Raw genomic sequence first — 16573 nt, forward strand, 5'->3', positions numbered from 1 at the left:
AATTCTTTCTGAACTATGCTTTATAAGAATGATTTCCTCCCTCTCCCCAAAAACCTAAGGATTTAAAAGTAGAGCAAGTTAAATTATTATTATTATTATTGCAAGAAATGGCTTTTTTGTGCTGTTTGTGAGTCCCTATTAAAAGTGATGTCATGCATGGCTGTTGTAGTGAGTCCATTTCCTCTATAACTCTTAATCAAGAGCAAATAAATCTTCCTATAGTTGCTTTGTATCTCTCAGTGCACAATCATAAATATCATAAGTATTTATCTTTTGGGCTCTTTAATCTTCTTAGGTTTATTTCCATAAATGCTAAATTCTACCTAAAAAATATTGTGATATAGTTCTGTTTTTTGTAAAACCTTACTGTTTTATTGCTTTCAATATCTCACTTAGCAGTATTTATTATTATTTAGATCAAGTAAAAATGAGTTTGAGCTACAGTCAATCAAAATATATTTGAATGCAGCTCACATTTGAATATATTTAGTTAGGAAATGGAACATTCTGATTGTTCCTAGGGCATTTCTACACTATTTTGCTGACTCACACATCAAACCCTCAAATTATGTAATCTTTTTTTTTTTTTTTCTTAAATTTTTTTTCTGTCTATTAAGCTAGTGATTTCTGATCCTTTATGTTTAATTTCTGCACCTCGCTCAATTTTTCTACAATGTTAACTCCAGCAATGGGTTAGAAAGCTTAGATTTCTTATGTTGTCATGGCAAATTAAATGTGTGTGTGGTTCCATTGTCATACGCACTGATGGTTAATGTTCATTCTCAGACAGACAGAGCTCCCTGCAAAACACAGTTTCCAGCTTGTTTAGGGGTGTTTGTTCCTCCCCACACCCCACTGCACTTCTGTAAAAGCACCAGTTTGTTGTTCTGATGTCACTCTGAGCGGAGAGCTGTGGCCCTCATTGGACACACATATTTAAAGCTGCCACGCCCTGTGGTGCCTCTCTTCAGTTGTGTTCCCAAAGCTGGGCTCTGCAGTGAGCCAAGCCTTGCTGCAGAGTGTCCCTTGGGCTGGGCTCAGCCCTGGAAATCCATGTGGCTGCACTTCCATGCAGAGGTATCCTTGAAAATCCATTTCATTCTGGGCACACTCCAAACCCCGTGAAAGGTTTTAAAGCCATGGCACAAAGTAAGAGCTTTAGCAGATTGAGGGTAAACTCTGGGAAAAGTGAGTTATGTCACAGAGATAAAGCAGGCAAAACCATTGACACTGCCTTAATTCCTGGCTCTTGCATTAGGTTGGAATTAAAATGTCATGACATGTCTTCAGCAGCCCCTAGCCTTGCAAAAAATTCCTTTCTGATTCAGAATCAGCAACTGTGCAACTATATCTGGAAGAAAATAAACATCTACAGAAGAAGACAATAAATACAGTAGTATTATGTCAAGGAGAGGGGAAAAACCCCAATATATTCTGGTTCTCATAAGTCACCAGAAGCAGTCCTGAAAAAAAAAATTATGCTTTACTTATCTATTTCTAGACTGAGTAGATGCAGTCCCAAAAATCAGAATCTAACATTCATCTTCAGTGTTTTGCTGACACTGGCCTCAAAGGTCATGAACTGTGACTTAATCCTCCTGTAATATAAGCAGTAATAATAGCAAAATCATATTTGAATGTGAGACATTTGGGATGGGAGAAGAGAAAGAAAATTACTTTGACAGCACAGGAGAAGTGCTTAGAATGGAATGAGGTTGCAAGGGGATTTAACCTGTTTGGGTTCCAAGTCAACTGGATCATTTTTCTCTTTTAAGCAAAAGAAAAATAAGCGTATTTATAGATCTCTAATCTCTGCATCTGTGCAGCAGCACTATTTCCATCTACCTTTGTCAGGAAATTCACATTACATGAGCATTCTGCAGTGTGTTACAGATATTGTTACACAGCTGGAAGCAGAGTCAGCTCAAAAAGTGAGCTGAGCACAGAGCACTTCAAGTGCTGAGTGCCAGACAGATGGATGCCATATCCAGTTACATACAGGAGATCTGCACGTCGGGCGTCCTCCTTAGAGGCATCCCTTCACCCCAGTGACTGGGAATCAAAATTGCTGCAAAGAATTTATAAAACTAAAGGCCCTTTTAGATGTGTACGTGGTGGAATCAATTCCTCATCTGAGCCTCCTGTATTTTTATTTATGTTACTTTTCAATATATTTGATAAATTCCACGATTATCGATTATTCTCTGAATAAGCAAAGTCACTTTGAGAAAATGAAACTTACAGATATTGAATGAGTCTTTTCTGAAGCAAATGAAGTACCTTAACTACATTTGTCCTTTAAAAAAGATGGAAAAGTAACTCTGTATATTTAAAACCAATTTTTAAACACTTATTTAAACAAGAAAATGCTGGAGTTTTAAGATGTGTAAATATATGCTGTATCAGTGAATTGTTAACACAATTTCATTAAAATTCAAAATAATTGAAGAACAGTAAGTCTTGGTCACTTATAATTACAAAACACTATTTAAACAGATTTGCATTGAAAAATACAAAAGTATAGAAAGTATTCAATGGCTTCCATAGCAAATTAATTCAGGACTGCTGCTTAATAGTTTTTTCCCTCCAAAGTGCCACTGATCATCATTTCATGGAAGAAATATCTACTACTTCCTATCTACTGAATAGGAACATTGGATTATTTTGTTAGTTTTCTAGGGAATCATAGGGAGGGGGAGGCTGTGTGTGAAAGCATTTTGCACCACTACAATAAAATAAATTCAAAATATTATAAATTGGTTTATTCTAACTGTAAACAAAAACCTATGGAAAATGTAACCCATGTTCTTTTCTGAAAAAGAAAAACCTCCGATTTGACAATTTCACATGAATACAGATCATATTCTAGAGAACATCATTTTCATTGGATGAAGTATGTGTATTGATCAAATATTTGATTTATAAACAATGATAAAATATTTTCCCTAGTCATAGTTACAAACTTGTTAGGTAAATTTGTTAGGTAAATAGGGTGGAAAATAAAGAGGATTGAAAACATGAGCTTTCTTGGGAAGTTTTCCCAAACTAGTTTAAAGATTAGAGGAAAAAAACCTGCCATTATTAAAAAAATTGAATTTATTTGGATTCAAGCTGGTGAGTTGGTTTGCCATTTTCTTTACAGAAATCACATGAAATATGTTGAACAAAGACTTATTTTATGAAACATATATAAAAACTTAAGCTGGGTTTTGACTCTCCTTTGCTGTTCTTCCTTGAACAGTGCTTGTTTGGGAGAGTCCTCATGCAGCAGCAGCATATGTATCACATCATGTGACTTTTTAGACTCTTCTGTCAGCTCAACGTTTCTAAAATGTACTCTTTGACTCTACCTACTGTCTTTCATCTGTGATATACCTTATCCAGCAAAGGGTAGCAACACAACATGCTTATTTTGTATTTTCATACAATCCAAATAATGTTTTGCCTGAAAGGAACTGCAAGGCTCAATGCTGTATTAAATGCTTCCTTTTTTCCAGTAAAACACAGTGCCTAGAAAGAAGCAAGACAGGAGCTAACTGGAATGTCCGTGGGCTCACAGCAGCTTTTCAGAATCTTTTCTTCTGTAAATGTTGCTGGCAATGACAATTTGTGATCAACTTCTTAACTTAGATTTTTCTTTGAACATATAGAAGTTTCAGAGGTTAACACTGAACATTTCCCTCCTTACAAAGCATACCTCTACCTATATCAGGTGTAATGAGGGCCTTCTAAGACTTTGATAGACAACATGTGCATTTTGATGACCTCAATTTATGGTTTGATCTGCCAGGTTGGAAGATTAAAAAAATCCCAAAATATTCATGAGGCTTTTAGCAAAAGAGAGATACGAGGGACTGGATCATGCACCAATGTGAAATGTCATGCAAAGATTAAGTCCATGTGTACCAGCAAGCCAGAAGAAGTCCTTTCCATTTCTGCCTTCTTCAAACCCCGCTGATGCCACTGACACATACCAAGACCACAAACAGTTTTCAGGTGCGCCTTCCATTGCTTGTTTGCAATTTGCCTGGTTTTTGATGTGTCAATGTGTATCTTATAAGAACTTGGGCACTGTTGGATGACAGCATCGTTGGAATGGATGCCAAATGCAAAAGAATCCTGGGTCACTAAATTCAAATTGTTGTTCTTACCAGCAAGTGCATCACATTATACTTTCATAAACAGATCAGTTTCCATCTGAGAAGTTACAAGCATTTTCCCTACTTAGTAGTTTTTCCTTTCCAACTTTTTACTTCATATATCCAGTATATGTCTTCTACCCACGTTGTTTTATTTTAATGGCTTTAATCTCTTGAGTTTCCACAACCTCAATTCTATTTTTTTTCTTTTGCATTACTAAGCAAATTAGATCCTCTACACCTTGTCTTGCTTTTTTTCTTCATTCATTTGCTCACTCTACCAATCCTCTATTTTTCCTGTCTGAACTCAGCTGGGGAACGTCTCAACCTGCGGTTTTGTTTTACAACTCATTATATCCATATATGTCTAGAGAAAGCTGTGACTCATTCCGTCTAGCTCATTAGCTTTGGGACAGCTTGCTCTTTAAATATGTAATCTGCTAAATAATGTTTCAAACCAGGACTGTTTCATTCAAATCACCTTACCAACATGCAGGGCTTAGGCTGTGGTTCAACTCTCTCTGCTGATTTAGAGATATATAACACACTTATCAAAGGAATCATCTGTAGGTTTAATTTTAAAATGTTTTGTGGAGTTTTTTGGGAGGATAACTACTATGCTGGACTCAAAAGCTGGACATCTGTACTGCTTTTTGGAGGGTTTTCTGATTTATCCTGATTGTATCAGGACTGCTCAGAGCAAAGGCATATTCCACAGTGACATTAGTGTTTTTATGCAACCAGCCTAAATAACATTTTGGTGCATCAAACCGGGTGTACAAATTGTTTTGGACTGAAGTAACAAACCAAGTAGAGGTGATTAAGGATACCAGTTGCACAGAGTGCATGCAATTAATGCTCAGAAGCATCCCTGGGTTTTGTTTCAGAGACAGTTTTATTTATTACATACCACTGTTAATGCAGTAAGGATTTGTGGAAACTCAGTACTAGAAGAGACCTGGGGACAAGTTATTTGACAGCACTGAGATATCTGGATGATATAATCCTAATAAATAAGAATTTTCTTTGTCAGCTTGTCCTGAAAGGGTTCAAATGGGGTGATCTTTAAGGTCTTTTCCAACCCAAACCATCCTAGGATTTTCTGAAAGTATCTGGTGTAATTCTATGAAAACTGTGTAGTGCATTTTATACAGATAAGGATTTCAAAGGATTTTCATCAATGGAGGATGGAATGCAAAAAATAAGTTCAAATTTCAAACATAACTCTACTCTTGTAGGGCTATGTAGGGCTAAATTCTGAAATTTTAGATTTAGTCTTAAAAAACTAGTCAAGGATTTGGTTCTCTGCCTTTTGTGTCTTGAGGATTATTTCCCTTCTGTATTTAATTAGTTCCAAAATTCCACATTTGTCAATGTAGTGTTATACAGCTGCTTCTCAGTACCAGAGAAAATAACATTCTAGCCTATAACAGTCTTGCATGAGGTGCCTTGAAAGCTAAAAGTTAAGCACCATTAATGATGGTTTGCCTGCTTCCAATGTATGTAAACATAAACTGTGCTCTTACTGACTCTGAAAATATTATTTTTGCTTGATAATAGTGTGATTTTTTAATTTTATTTTTTTTCAGCAGTTCCATATGCATTTTCAGCTGTTCTTCATATTCATCTTCTTGACTGCAAACTGTGAGTAGCCACTCATTTGGAAGACTTACACTACTTTTATTGATTTTTTAAAAATTATATACCTATCATCTCACTTGTTCATTTCCTCATAACCTAAATAATTCCAATAGTATTTGTCTTAGTCTAGTTGTCTTTTTCAGTCTGTAATCACTCTGATAACCCTGGGGTAATCACACATCCTCAGAACAGAGAGAGACATAGCTGTCCCAGGATTTTCCTGGAAAACTGTGAGAAGCTGTGAGAAAACTCTGAGAAAGAATTCAAAAAATTACTATCTCTCTTTCTGTAACCATTGTTTATAGATATGGTTCTCCAGAGTGTGCTATTCATACTTCACCAATAATGTGAGAGAAGATTCCTAAAGGCCAGTCAGGCCTTAGGTCCACCACTGTTTCTCTAAGAACTGTGGATTTCTAATAATAAAGTGTGTTTTCATGCCTTCTGATGACGGAGTCTCTGTATCACCTTTGGCTGTCCCGATACCCCTTCGGTGATAATAACCCTGCTTGGGATGACTTTTACTTATGTTTATGTATTTCAAATTAACCAAGTAACTTATGGGGGAGACATTAAGGGGAGAAATGTTTTAGCTGTTCTGTGGCATACGTAGTCATTCTGGCTTATGTCTAGTACAGGCTCATTTTCCAATGACTCTGGTGACCCCCCTGCTGTAAACATAACCCTGAAATGCTCCAGACAACATAGTTGTCTGAAATGCTCACCCTGACAATTTATGTTTTCCTAAATGATACACAGAATGTAGTGGTTAAAAAACCACTGAATCGGACCTTTAATTTCCATAAAACAGGGCTAGCAAAACTGGGATTGTGCCATGAATATTGGAGTGGTAGATAAACTCAGCCACCCAAAAAACCAGAGAGAATAATCTACCTTTGCCATTAGAGTTGAGCACTTATTCCCAAGCACCAGCTCTAGGCTGAACATCCTTCATAGGAGAATTGCCTGAAACTGAACCTCTTTAAAAACAGTCTGTGGCCAGAAGCCATAGTATAACAGCTTTATTTGGCTTTCTTAAATCAAGATAAACCAGGTTATTTTCATTCATATGTGTATATGGGAGGAGGGGGATGTGTCTCTGTGCTCTTCATACTAAATCCTATTATAAGCCCTTCATGAAGCATTAATATGTAAAAGCCGACCTCCCGCCACCTAATCTAGTATAATAAGGGCTTGGATACATTATTAATTTTTGTCACACATCTGAGGCCCCCTTTTATCAAGCAAAACCCCCATCTAAATCCCTTGTTGCATCATTAAATTGTGAAAACAGCTTCATCATTCATGACAGAAAAATGGAAGGACCCTGAACCATATGGCAGAGGGAGCAGCAGTACCAGCTACCAGTTTCCCCAGTCCCCTTCTTGGAAAGACTGGTACTTCAAAGAGTCTGCAATGCAGTAGGGTGACAAAATCAGCTTGGGGGTTTTTGTGCAATATTGGTTTCTTTGCCTAGAAACAGATGAGCCCCACACCAGTGCCAGGGATCAGAGACCAGCTCAGTCTGCAGGATTTTGGACTGAATATGAAAGGTGAGGTTGGCAAGTGCAGCTCTGGGGGGATTTCCCTCACAATGCAAGGTCATCTTAAGTCCTCAAAAGTTCAGAAATTGGCACTTGTTTAATCATCCACTAATCCCCTGCTCATGCTGTGAATTAATCATTGTTTGCAAATCAGAAAACACACAATATGCCTACTTGCTAAAAGAATGGAACAATTTCTCTTTTTAATATAGATAAATGTAAAGATATGGACTTCCAGACATCTTTCTACTTGCATTTCTAAACCAACACTTTACCTTAAATTTTTATGCTTGTTGTCATTAAGGCCAAGTTAGAGAGATTCTGATTTCACCTACGTGCTAATGACAGTTTCAGTGAAAATCTGTGGGACTCTGAGACAAGATGCAGTGACAGTCATCTGAAATATCATTCATTTTATTCATACAAATAATCCTATCAGATTACTTGCTGGGAGGAAGGATTTAGTATTTGATAACAAGAAGAATGACAATTGAGAAACAAAGATTAATTTGAAGTGAAATGTTAAATTTGTATAGTTTCATTCAGATTAGAATGACAATGATTAAGAGTTCAGCATAGATGAGAGACAATTACATTGTAGAGAAATGTAGTATAGTCATGTAGTTACAATTTTTAATGTGACTACTTCCAGGATTTGAGCTTTGACAGATAATACGAAATATATGTCATTACCATAGGTGATTTTAATTGTTAAAAAATTGGCATTCTATTCTGCCATTTAGGTCTCTTTGTGTCAGAAGGTTCTAATATTTGAGTGTACACAAATGAGCTAAAATGGTTACTCAGCTTTGTTTTATAAAAAGTAGCCTGTGATTATTGCAGACTTACTTTTAAAAAAATGCTTGGCACATACAGTCAAAACTGGCATTTCTATTTTAAATATATAACTGCATTGGGAATTGATTCTCTATTGCGTAATCTAACAATGCCCTATTAATTTCAAAGAATCTTTCCTGATTTACAGTAAATGTTTAAATAGTTCACTTAGGAAATCAGTAAGGAAATGTTGCCATAGCATTTTAGTACTGCTTTTGGCAGGACAAGGGGTTTGTTATAGATTTCCAACATAAAGGATATTTAAAGGGCATATCAGAAGTTTAAAATATAATGATACTCAAATTATCTTGAGATGAGGTGATAAAACTGAATACATTTTCACACCTTCCCATATGTGTATGACAGCACAGCAGGCAGTTTATTCACAGACAGCTGCACTAGCATGAATGTGAAATAGGGAATATTAATTTGAATTAAATTTTTAAATTTCTAGATTATAAACAAAACATGTGCTTACTCATAGGACCATGCAGCATGAAATTCAACATGGCAGCAGCCCTTAACACTTGTTTACCCCTTATATTTAACTTAATTATCCCTCTACTGCAAACATTTCACAATAGCTAAAACATAACTTCTATTATAGGAATTTAAAACACAATGAAAAACACTACAACATAATTTCTCTGGTTGAACCAGTGGTGGGTAGTCACTATTATTACTATTTAAGCTTTTTTTTTTCATTTGGATGGCTGTCAGTTGCTGATTCTTGTCATCTCTTTCCAGAGGACCAAGCAATTTTTCCAGTGGAATTATTATGCATACTTACAATCAGATTACCTCCTAGTAATCTTTTTATATACATGTATCCTGAATACATAGTTCTTGCTGCTTCTTTCACTAGGCATCACTTTATATTGTCATTTTTGAAGCAGTTAAAGATCTCTAAAGCAATCTCTAATTTTTCAACACCCATACTAATATGAATGAGTCCAAATTACACACAAAAATCCAAGGTCAACGTCATTGCCTTAAATACACTCATTGCACTAAACAAAGAAAAGTAAACATTCTAGGATTACACTGATTGCTGTAGTAGAGCGTCATGCTGGAAGCTTGTGATGTGTTTCTAGTCCCACATGGTTTAAGATCCCTCTCAGTGAGACTATTTTTCAGTGTTCCTTCCCTCTCTGATGTTATCTTGCATTCAAGTGTCATGTATTGAACAGAATTCAGTCAACCAAAAGTTTAATATATCATGTGATCGACTGGATCCTTTGGTAGCCACAAGTTTATCAGCATTTATACCTATTCCCCAAATGACTGATGAAATGTGAAAAGCACAGCAAGTATCAGCAGTACCATAATGGTATCTGAATCTTTGAAAGGTTCATAGGCTCTAGACAGATAATCATCAGTCTCCCAGTGGGAAAAATATCACAAGTCCAGTTACAGCCACTGGCTTGGTTGTGAAAAACACAAAAAGAAAAGAAGGAGTTTCATCACACCACTTGGGGCGCCTACCCCGAGTAATCTGGGCTCCCTACAGAATATTTAGGCAGTGAGATGCCTGGAAATGATACAATACACCTGAGTCGTGAAGTGCTTCCACAGGAATAATACCTAACCAGAAAAAATACACCTACCTTAACTGGAGTAGTCCTCAGTTACTGTCATAAATGTGAATGTTTGTGAAGAAGAGAAAAATCAGATTCGGCATGACAACTAGTGTGCTTCTACTAATGACTTTTCCTGGCAATGTCCCCGCCATTGTCTTGCAAATCTCTGTAGTTGCATCACTTTACATCTGAATTGGTTCAAATGGCTTTTCTGATGTTGTCTGGGTGAATGAAGACAGCTTTTGATTCTCTGGGTCAGATTCTGCAGCCTTTACTCGACCAAAACTCCAATTAAACCTTAGTAGTTACAGACTGTGTAAAGACGCAAAAATGATTAAAGGAGGGATAAAAGATAAATAATCCTTTAAACGGCTATTAATGGCTATTTGAAAAAGTCTTTTAAATTTCTGAACCATTATCAGAAGATGGCACTTGTAAACAGAAAGACAATGGACACCCCACTTTAAAATTGTATGTTTTGATTTATTTGTTTTTAAGGGCAGTATATTAGTGTTTTCTCCGTTACAGAGCATCTCTCTGTTTGTAAATACTCGTTTCTACTGTAGATCTAAAAGCTATTTATCTTGAGGAGACCACCATTTTTTGCTTCAGCCGCACTCTCTCCTTCCTCTCAGTCTCAAGCACACATAAGCCATCTTGTTCATCAGGCTAAGCCTCTCTGCCCATCCAGCCCTACCTTTCATGTCGCCCACTCCTGAGAAGAGTTAAAGGTATATATGGCCGGGTTTAGTATCCATTTGCACTTAGTGCGGTACTGGTTTGAAGAGTGGCACTAGGACCTCTGCTGCTTCTGCAAACGATGAGCCTGTGACATTAAGCAGGGATGTGAAAGCCTCATGTGTCTCGAATACTCAGTGGATCTAATTAACAGGTAGAATCGCACCCTGGGTGCTTGAAAAATTGCCAGACACCATAGAAACGAGTCCTTAAGTCCCCGGACCATCTGCACTTGCTTTTCATTGTGGAAGTCTCATTTAAGCATGTTTTTCGACCATTCTAAATTCATTTATGCTTAAATGAAAAATTCCTGCTGACGGTTTCCCTTTTCATTAGAACAAAAATAATAAAATTCTTTAATTCAGTCACAGGAAAAAAAAATAAAAAAAAAGAAAAAAAAAAAAAGAAAAACCACAACCTCTCAAGCTTTGATGAAATAATGAATCTTTGAATTTGCGTCTGAATACGTGTTGTTTGAATATCGTTGTCACAACCTCCTTAAGTGACTGTCTAAGGGAAAAGGAAACCAACATGAGGCATCCCCCGCAAAAGAGGGGGGTGCTGGCAGGAGGGTGAGCCATACCCCGGGGCAGCGGAGCTCCCGGGTCGCACACGGTCCCTTCCCGGGGCCGTGCCTTCCAGCGGGGCCGGCTCCGGGCAGCCCCGGCCGCACCGCCCCGAGCTCGGCCCCCGCCCCGCCCGCAGCCCGGCCCTCGGCGCTGTTACCTGTTCGCTGCCAGCCGCGAGGAGATGTACCCTCCGGGGATCTGCGTGATTATGTATCCCCAGAAAAAAGAGCCGTGGATCATGCCGACTGTTTCAGGATCCCAATTAAACTTCGCTTTCTTCCAATGCAAGGAGGACCGGGACAGACAGAGAGAAAGACAAGAGGAAGGCTGTAATTGTGCCGCTTGAGAGCTTTCACCCGCGGTGCCGTCGAGGGGGTCCCGGCGCCGGGCTCTGCCCCAGCCCCTCACGGCAAACGCCCGGCTGCCGGCCTGAGCAGCAAACAAACCCAGCCACAGCAATGGAGCCGGCACCGCCCGTGCCTCCCGGGACCCCCGAGTGCCCTGAGCCGCCCAGCGAGGCACGGCCGGGCCGGCTGGGCCGGCTGGGCAGAGCCGGGCAGAGCCGGCAGCTCGGGCTCACACACAGCCCTGCCGGCCGGGAGCCAGCCCGCTCTCGCCTCTTGCCCGAGCGGACAGCGAGCCGTAAGGGTTCCTCTGCGGATCTGGGTGTTTAAGACTCATCTGCGTTTGCGGCATCTTTCTCGCCACGCTTTAGCTCGCTTTAAAGCGGCTCTTATCATTTAACGCCTTTTGTCAAAGCAAATTCACCCCGGTGTTTTCAAATATTCCTGCAAAACCTCCCCGCCTCCTTTACGACGAGATGCACCCGCTAACAGCCCCTTATTCGATGCTCTCCTTCTCCCATACCCTACGTTTATTTTAGGAGATATCTGCGATTTTTAAGGCTGTGTGGGAAAGACACGGCGGGGGGCGAATTGTACGCACAGTAATACCACAAACTGGGGCTAGGAACTGAAATGAAGCAGTAGAAATAATCGGTAGAAATTGTTTCTGCGTCAAGAACGGGATTTCCGTCCTTCGAAGGGCAGCGGCGGGGCCGGCAGGGGGAGGGACCGGGAGCATCGGGGCTCGGGTGGGGGAAATGCCATGAAACCATCCAGAGCCCGTCCCGGCTGTGTTGAGGTGTTTGACTGAGAGTTGTACTGGGGAGGATGTGGGATTTACGAGGGAAAAGTTCCCACCTCTTTTATAATTTTTCCTCCTCGGTGTATGGTGCTGTTGTTGACCATATCCACGATGGCCACTCCCAAGTTACATCGGATCCCGAAGGAAATGCAGAATCCCAGTCCGCTCATGATGGCAATGATGTACCTCCGGGGCAGCCCGAAGCAGGTACAGTCGCACAACGGGGCTTTCTTCTCGGGCACTTCCATGGGCTTTCCATCTTCCGTCAGCTCGATGGTGTCCCCGGGCTTCTGCCTCTTCTCTAGGACTCTGTCCGACACAAGAAGGGAAAGTCAAGGCCTGGCCGCCTGAAGGCACGACAATTTCGGGGAGCTGGAGGCTTAAATTCACCGCTCCCCTCGCTCCTTTGGCTTGGAGATCGATTTGAGGATTTATTCCTTGCTTCCCGTTCACCTTCAACTGCTCCTTAGCGGTGACCTGTGGGAGTCACGATTAGTCATCCCCAGCTCCCCCCGCCACCCCTCCGCAGCAGCCCAGGGAGGAGCTCTAGCTGGGAATTGCTCATCTATCATTAAAGACTTCTGCTGAAATATGTAGGGCGCCTCAAGAAGACATCATCTGTAAGCACTGCAGAGGCGCCATGTTGGGCAGCCCAAGAGGCGCAGGAACACCAACAGGCTCCTGGAGGTGCTGTCACCTCCCTGCTGCACCACAAACACCAAGGGGTCATCTTGGTGTGCACCTCGCCTCAGCTCTGCCAACGAAAGAAATGTCAGGAGAGAAAGACGGGAGGGAGGAGCGAGGGGCAGAGGGCGATATTGCTATTTATTTTGGATTTGCAAAATGGCTGTCACATGCAGGGAGGGAAAACACGACCGGGAGCTGGCATCACCAGAAGGCTTTCCCCAAGATCTCGGGGCTCAGCTGGCAGCGTGTGACCGCTTAGCGGCTTTAACCTTCCCGGGGCAGCCCCAAGCACCAGCTCCTTGCCCTCACTCCCTCGGTTTCACTTGAAAATCGTGTCTCCTAGAGCACAATCTGAAGGGAAATGGTTGTTTGCAGCTATTTCCAATCAGCCGGAAAAAACCACGAAAGGTGATTTAGAAACATTCAGATTTTTTAAATAATCTTTTTCAATGCTGTGTCGGTAGCAAGAATATTAGGTTTATAGAGCAAGTGTCCCACACTGAAGCCCTAAATCTTGTGAAATCACTGAGATATTTAAAAATCAGAAAAGCTAACCAATTTTGTCGTCCTGAGAAGCAAATACGTGACCATTTGCGGACACTGGTCTCCACAACCGCTGCCTCTCAGCTCTGCTGTAGAAGTGTTTTCTCACTCGGAGGAGCATCTCTTTCAGGTTAACTCATCCGGCTGATAGGGCAGTAACCATTAGCAGAATAAGGCTTAAAAGGTTATCCGTGTTCGGGAGAAAATACAGGGATTTTCTCCAAAAACGACTCAGCTGAAATTCTCTCGATTTTTCTTTTCTGAGCATATTATTTCTACGCTTAAAGATCGCGGCATTAAAAAATGTGTTAAAGTTGTGAATAAAATAAACCACCGTGGGTTTATGTTCAAAATTCGTTCGTGTGGATAAAGGGTAGGAGTGCTTTCTCCCTGGATGAGCGTCTTGTCTTCGGAAATAGGCAGGAAATCAATGTGTAAGAGGCAAGGAAATTGTTTAGATTCTAAGAAAAGTAAACAAAGTACTTAATTGCCGTGAGCTGAAAAAAATTAGCAAATCACGCGTTTGTTAGTCGAGGTGTGAATTCAAACGGAGTTTTGCTGGAAAATACAAACACCGTTTCTCCATTATTCACTGTGTGACTACAAGTAGTAGAGATAATAGTTTTATTTAAATGTTGTAGAGTCTTTAAGAACGAAAAAAGGGTGTATTTCCTAAACTATATTTTAAGCAGTTATTCTGGATTATCCTTTATTATTAATAATAATTTTCAACTATTGAAAATTACTTAAATATAACCAAAAACCGTAGGAAATGAATTGCATTGTTGATGACTTTAATTTTGTTTTTTGCTTTTCTTAATGGTACACTTCCTATGAAAATGGAAGCCTTAATTTTGTCTATATCACTTCACTGATATGTCCCCTTCCCTTAAAATGGCAGCAGAAGTTGTGACTCATGCTGTGAAACAGCCTGGTGTCTGTGCCCAGCACTGCCGCATAGGTATGGAAAAAAGATTTTTACGTGACCTACCCTGGGCAGACAAATCCGCAGTTACCTTATAGCTGCAATTCGGAAAAAAACCCTCAAAACCAAAAAACCAAACAAGCATAAAAAAACCAAACCAAACCAAACCAAAAACCCCAAATAAAAAACCAAAACCCAAACCAAACTAACAAAACACTCCAAGCCAAACCTAATATTTTGTGGTGATTTCTAGCAGACGGTACAGTCGAAAATTATTCAATTTTACAGACTATTCTCAAACGTTGTGGAGGTCACTAAAGTCACCAGATTGGATGGAGAACGATGTGTGAACTTTCGTGCACGCAGTTCGTAGGTATGCAAGAATCTGGGTTTATTTATCTGTGTGCACAGGGCTCGAAGACGATAGAAATGTTCTTTACACACGTAAATATAAAAGAGTGATGCTTTTGAGTTTAGCAATTGCAGCTGCCTATAATTTATAGGACAATCAGATGCTTCTGAAGGAAGATGGATAAATAATTAAACACATTCCTCTATATGTTTCAGCTTCAGGAGAAAAAAAAATCGTTCAGATATCAATTATTTATACATCTCCATGTTTACCTTCATCTGACGACGAATTACACAAAGGACAAGACTAATCAAAACCAGAATTTTTAAAATATATATTTGTTAAGGCCAGGGGGCAAGATCCTGTGAGTGCATTGGGAAATTAAGATGGAACAAAAATACAGGTTGCTCCTCTCTCCTGATTAGGATTTCAAGATGGGATCCTGTTTTTGTAGAAGAAAGGTGGGGTAATCTTTTGCTGCATCTTTCCTGACACCATCTCCGAGTCAGCTAGGGAAGTTACGAGGGTGCCATATTGAGCAGCTTCAGCACTAGTTTCAGGGTCTAGATTATATCCAGCAGAGTCGCAACAGCTCCGACCCTGCCACCGCTAACCTCAAAGCCTTCGACCTCCTGCAGCAGCGGGCGCTTACCAAAAGCTTCCAAATTTTCCTGGGAAGTAGAATCCTATAAGAAAATCGGTCTTACCTGTAGAGTTGCCCAAGCGATTTTCCAGCAAAATTCTTCAATCCCTCCTTGCCGGGAGTCAAAATCCTTTGTTTTACCGACTCCATTCCTTTGGGGATGCTCGCTGGATAATGTTCTGCTCTGGATACGGCGCTGCTACGAGCAACGATGGTTCATATTGGTTTAATCTCTTAACTTTTCGTCCTCATTCAATGGCTATCGGTTCACCTACGGGTAAAGGGAGACTGAGAGGCAGAGTGCGCGCGTGTGTGTGTGAGCGAGGTGGAGACGGCGTGCGGAGTCGGGGGGGCGAGGGCGAGGGAGCGCGCCTGTGTGCGGCAGCGAGCGGGGCGTCGGGCGCGCTGCAGGCAGCCCCTGGGCTTCCCGGCGGCGCCGAGTTTGCCGGGCGCGGTCAGAAACTCTCCTCGGCCTCGCAGGGCTCAGCAGCGGCGGGCAGGGGCAGAGCCATGCCCGGCGCGGAGGGCTCGGTGCGGGAGCGCTGGGCGGCAGCGCCGGCTCGGCGTGTCCGCGGCGGCGGCGCGGCGGGGGCGGGGTGCGCTCGCCGCCCTGGGCAGGCGCTGCCGAGCGCCCGGACCGGGCCGAACCCCCTGGCCCGTGTCGCTGCCCCCGCCCCGCTCCCTCCGTGCCGCCCGGGCAGCGCTGCCCCGGCGCTCCGCGGCCCCGCTCCGCCGGCCCTTGGCCCCCTCAGCACCGCGGGCAGCGCCGCGCCCCGCCCGCAGCGCGCCGTGCGCCGGAAGGAGCAGGCCCTGGAGCGGGCACGGCCGGCCCAGCACGCCGGCACACCGGCACAGGAACGCCCTGTCTGCTTACACAGGTACAGGTACAGCTTTGTACAGGTCACAGATACCGCTTTGTACAGGTATATTTGCCTCCGTGCCGGCCTGGCACAGCGGCACGGCCGCCACAGCGCTGCTGCTGCGCAGGGAACACCCTGTCTGCTTACAGAGATACAGGTACAGCTTTGTACAGGTCACAGATACCGCTTTGAACAGGTATATTTGCCTCTCTATCCACGTTTATTCACGCAGCTTATTTTAGATCATGTCAGGAATCCACTGCTTTCTCCAAAGCATTTAATATTTTCCACCTCTTTTTTGGTCCTGCTTTCATGCCTCTGGGTAGGCCATCATAACACAGTCTTGATTTGTGGTATTTACAGCAGTGG

The 16573-nt window shown here is 41.7% G+C and overlaps 1 protein-coding gene and 1 long non-coding RNA gene across 2 annotated transcripts in view; both read right to left on the reverse strand.

Annotated features, from left to right (window-relative positions):
• SLC17A6 (solute carrier family 17 member 6) overlaps positions 1–15544 on the reverse strand; it is a 28534-nt gene extending 12990 nt beyond the window's left edge. Inside the window, exons 1-3 of the mRNA XM_064426210.1 lie at positions 15409–15544; positions 12251–12503; positions 11206–11324 (exon numbers count right to left, since the gene is read on the reverse strand). Coding sequence (XP_064282280.1) covers positions 11206–11324; positions 12251–12503; positions 15409–15494 — 458 coding nt within the window. The 5' untranslated portion in view covers positions 15495–15544. The remainder of the gene's footprint in view (positions 1–11205; positions 11325–12250; positions 12504–15408) is intronic.
• Positions 1173–11199, reverse strand: LOC135303925 (uncharacterized). The gene is made up of 2 exons (XR_010365339.1): positions 9769–11199; positions 1173–3510 (listed from the first exon to the last, which is right to left on the reverse strand). It is a non-coding gene; the product is annotated as an uncharacterized LOC135303925 (long non-coding RNA).
• Positions 15545–16573: the final 1029 nt, after the last annotated feature.

This window comes from Passer domesticus, chromosome 6, assembly GCF_036417665.1.
Source record: "Passer domesticus isolate bPasDom1 chromosome 6, bPasDom1.hap1, whole genome shotgun sequence".
NCBI lineage: Eukaryota > Metazoa > Chordata > Aves > Passeriformes > Passeridae > Passer > Passer domesticus.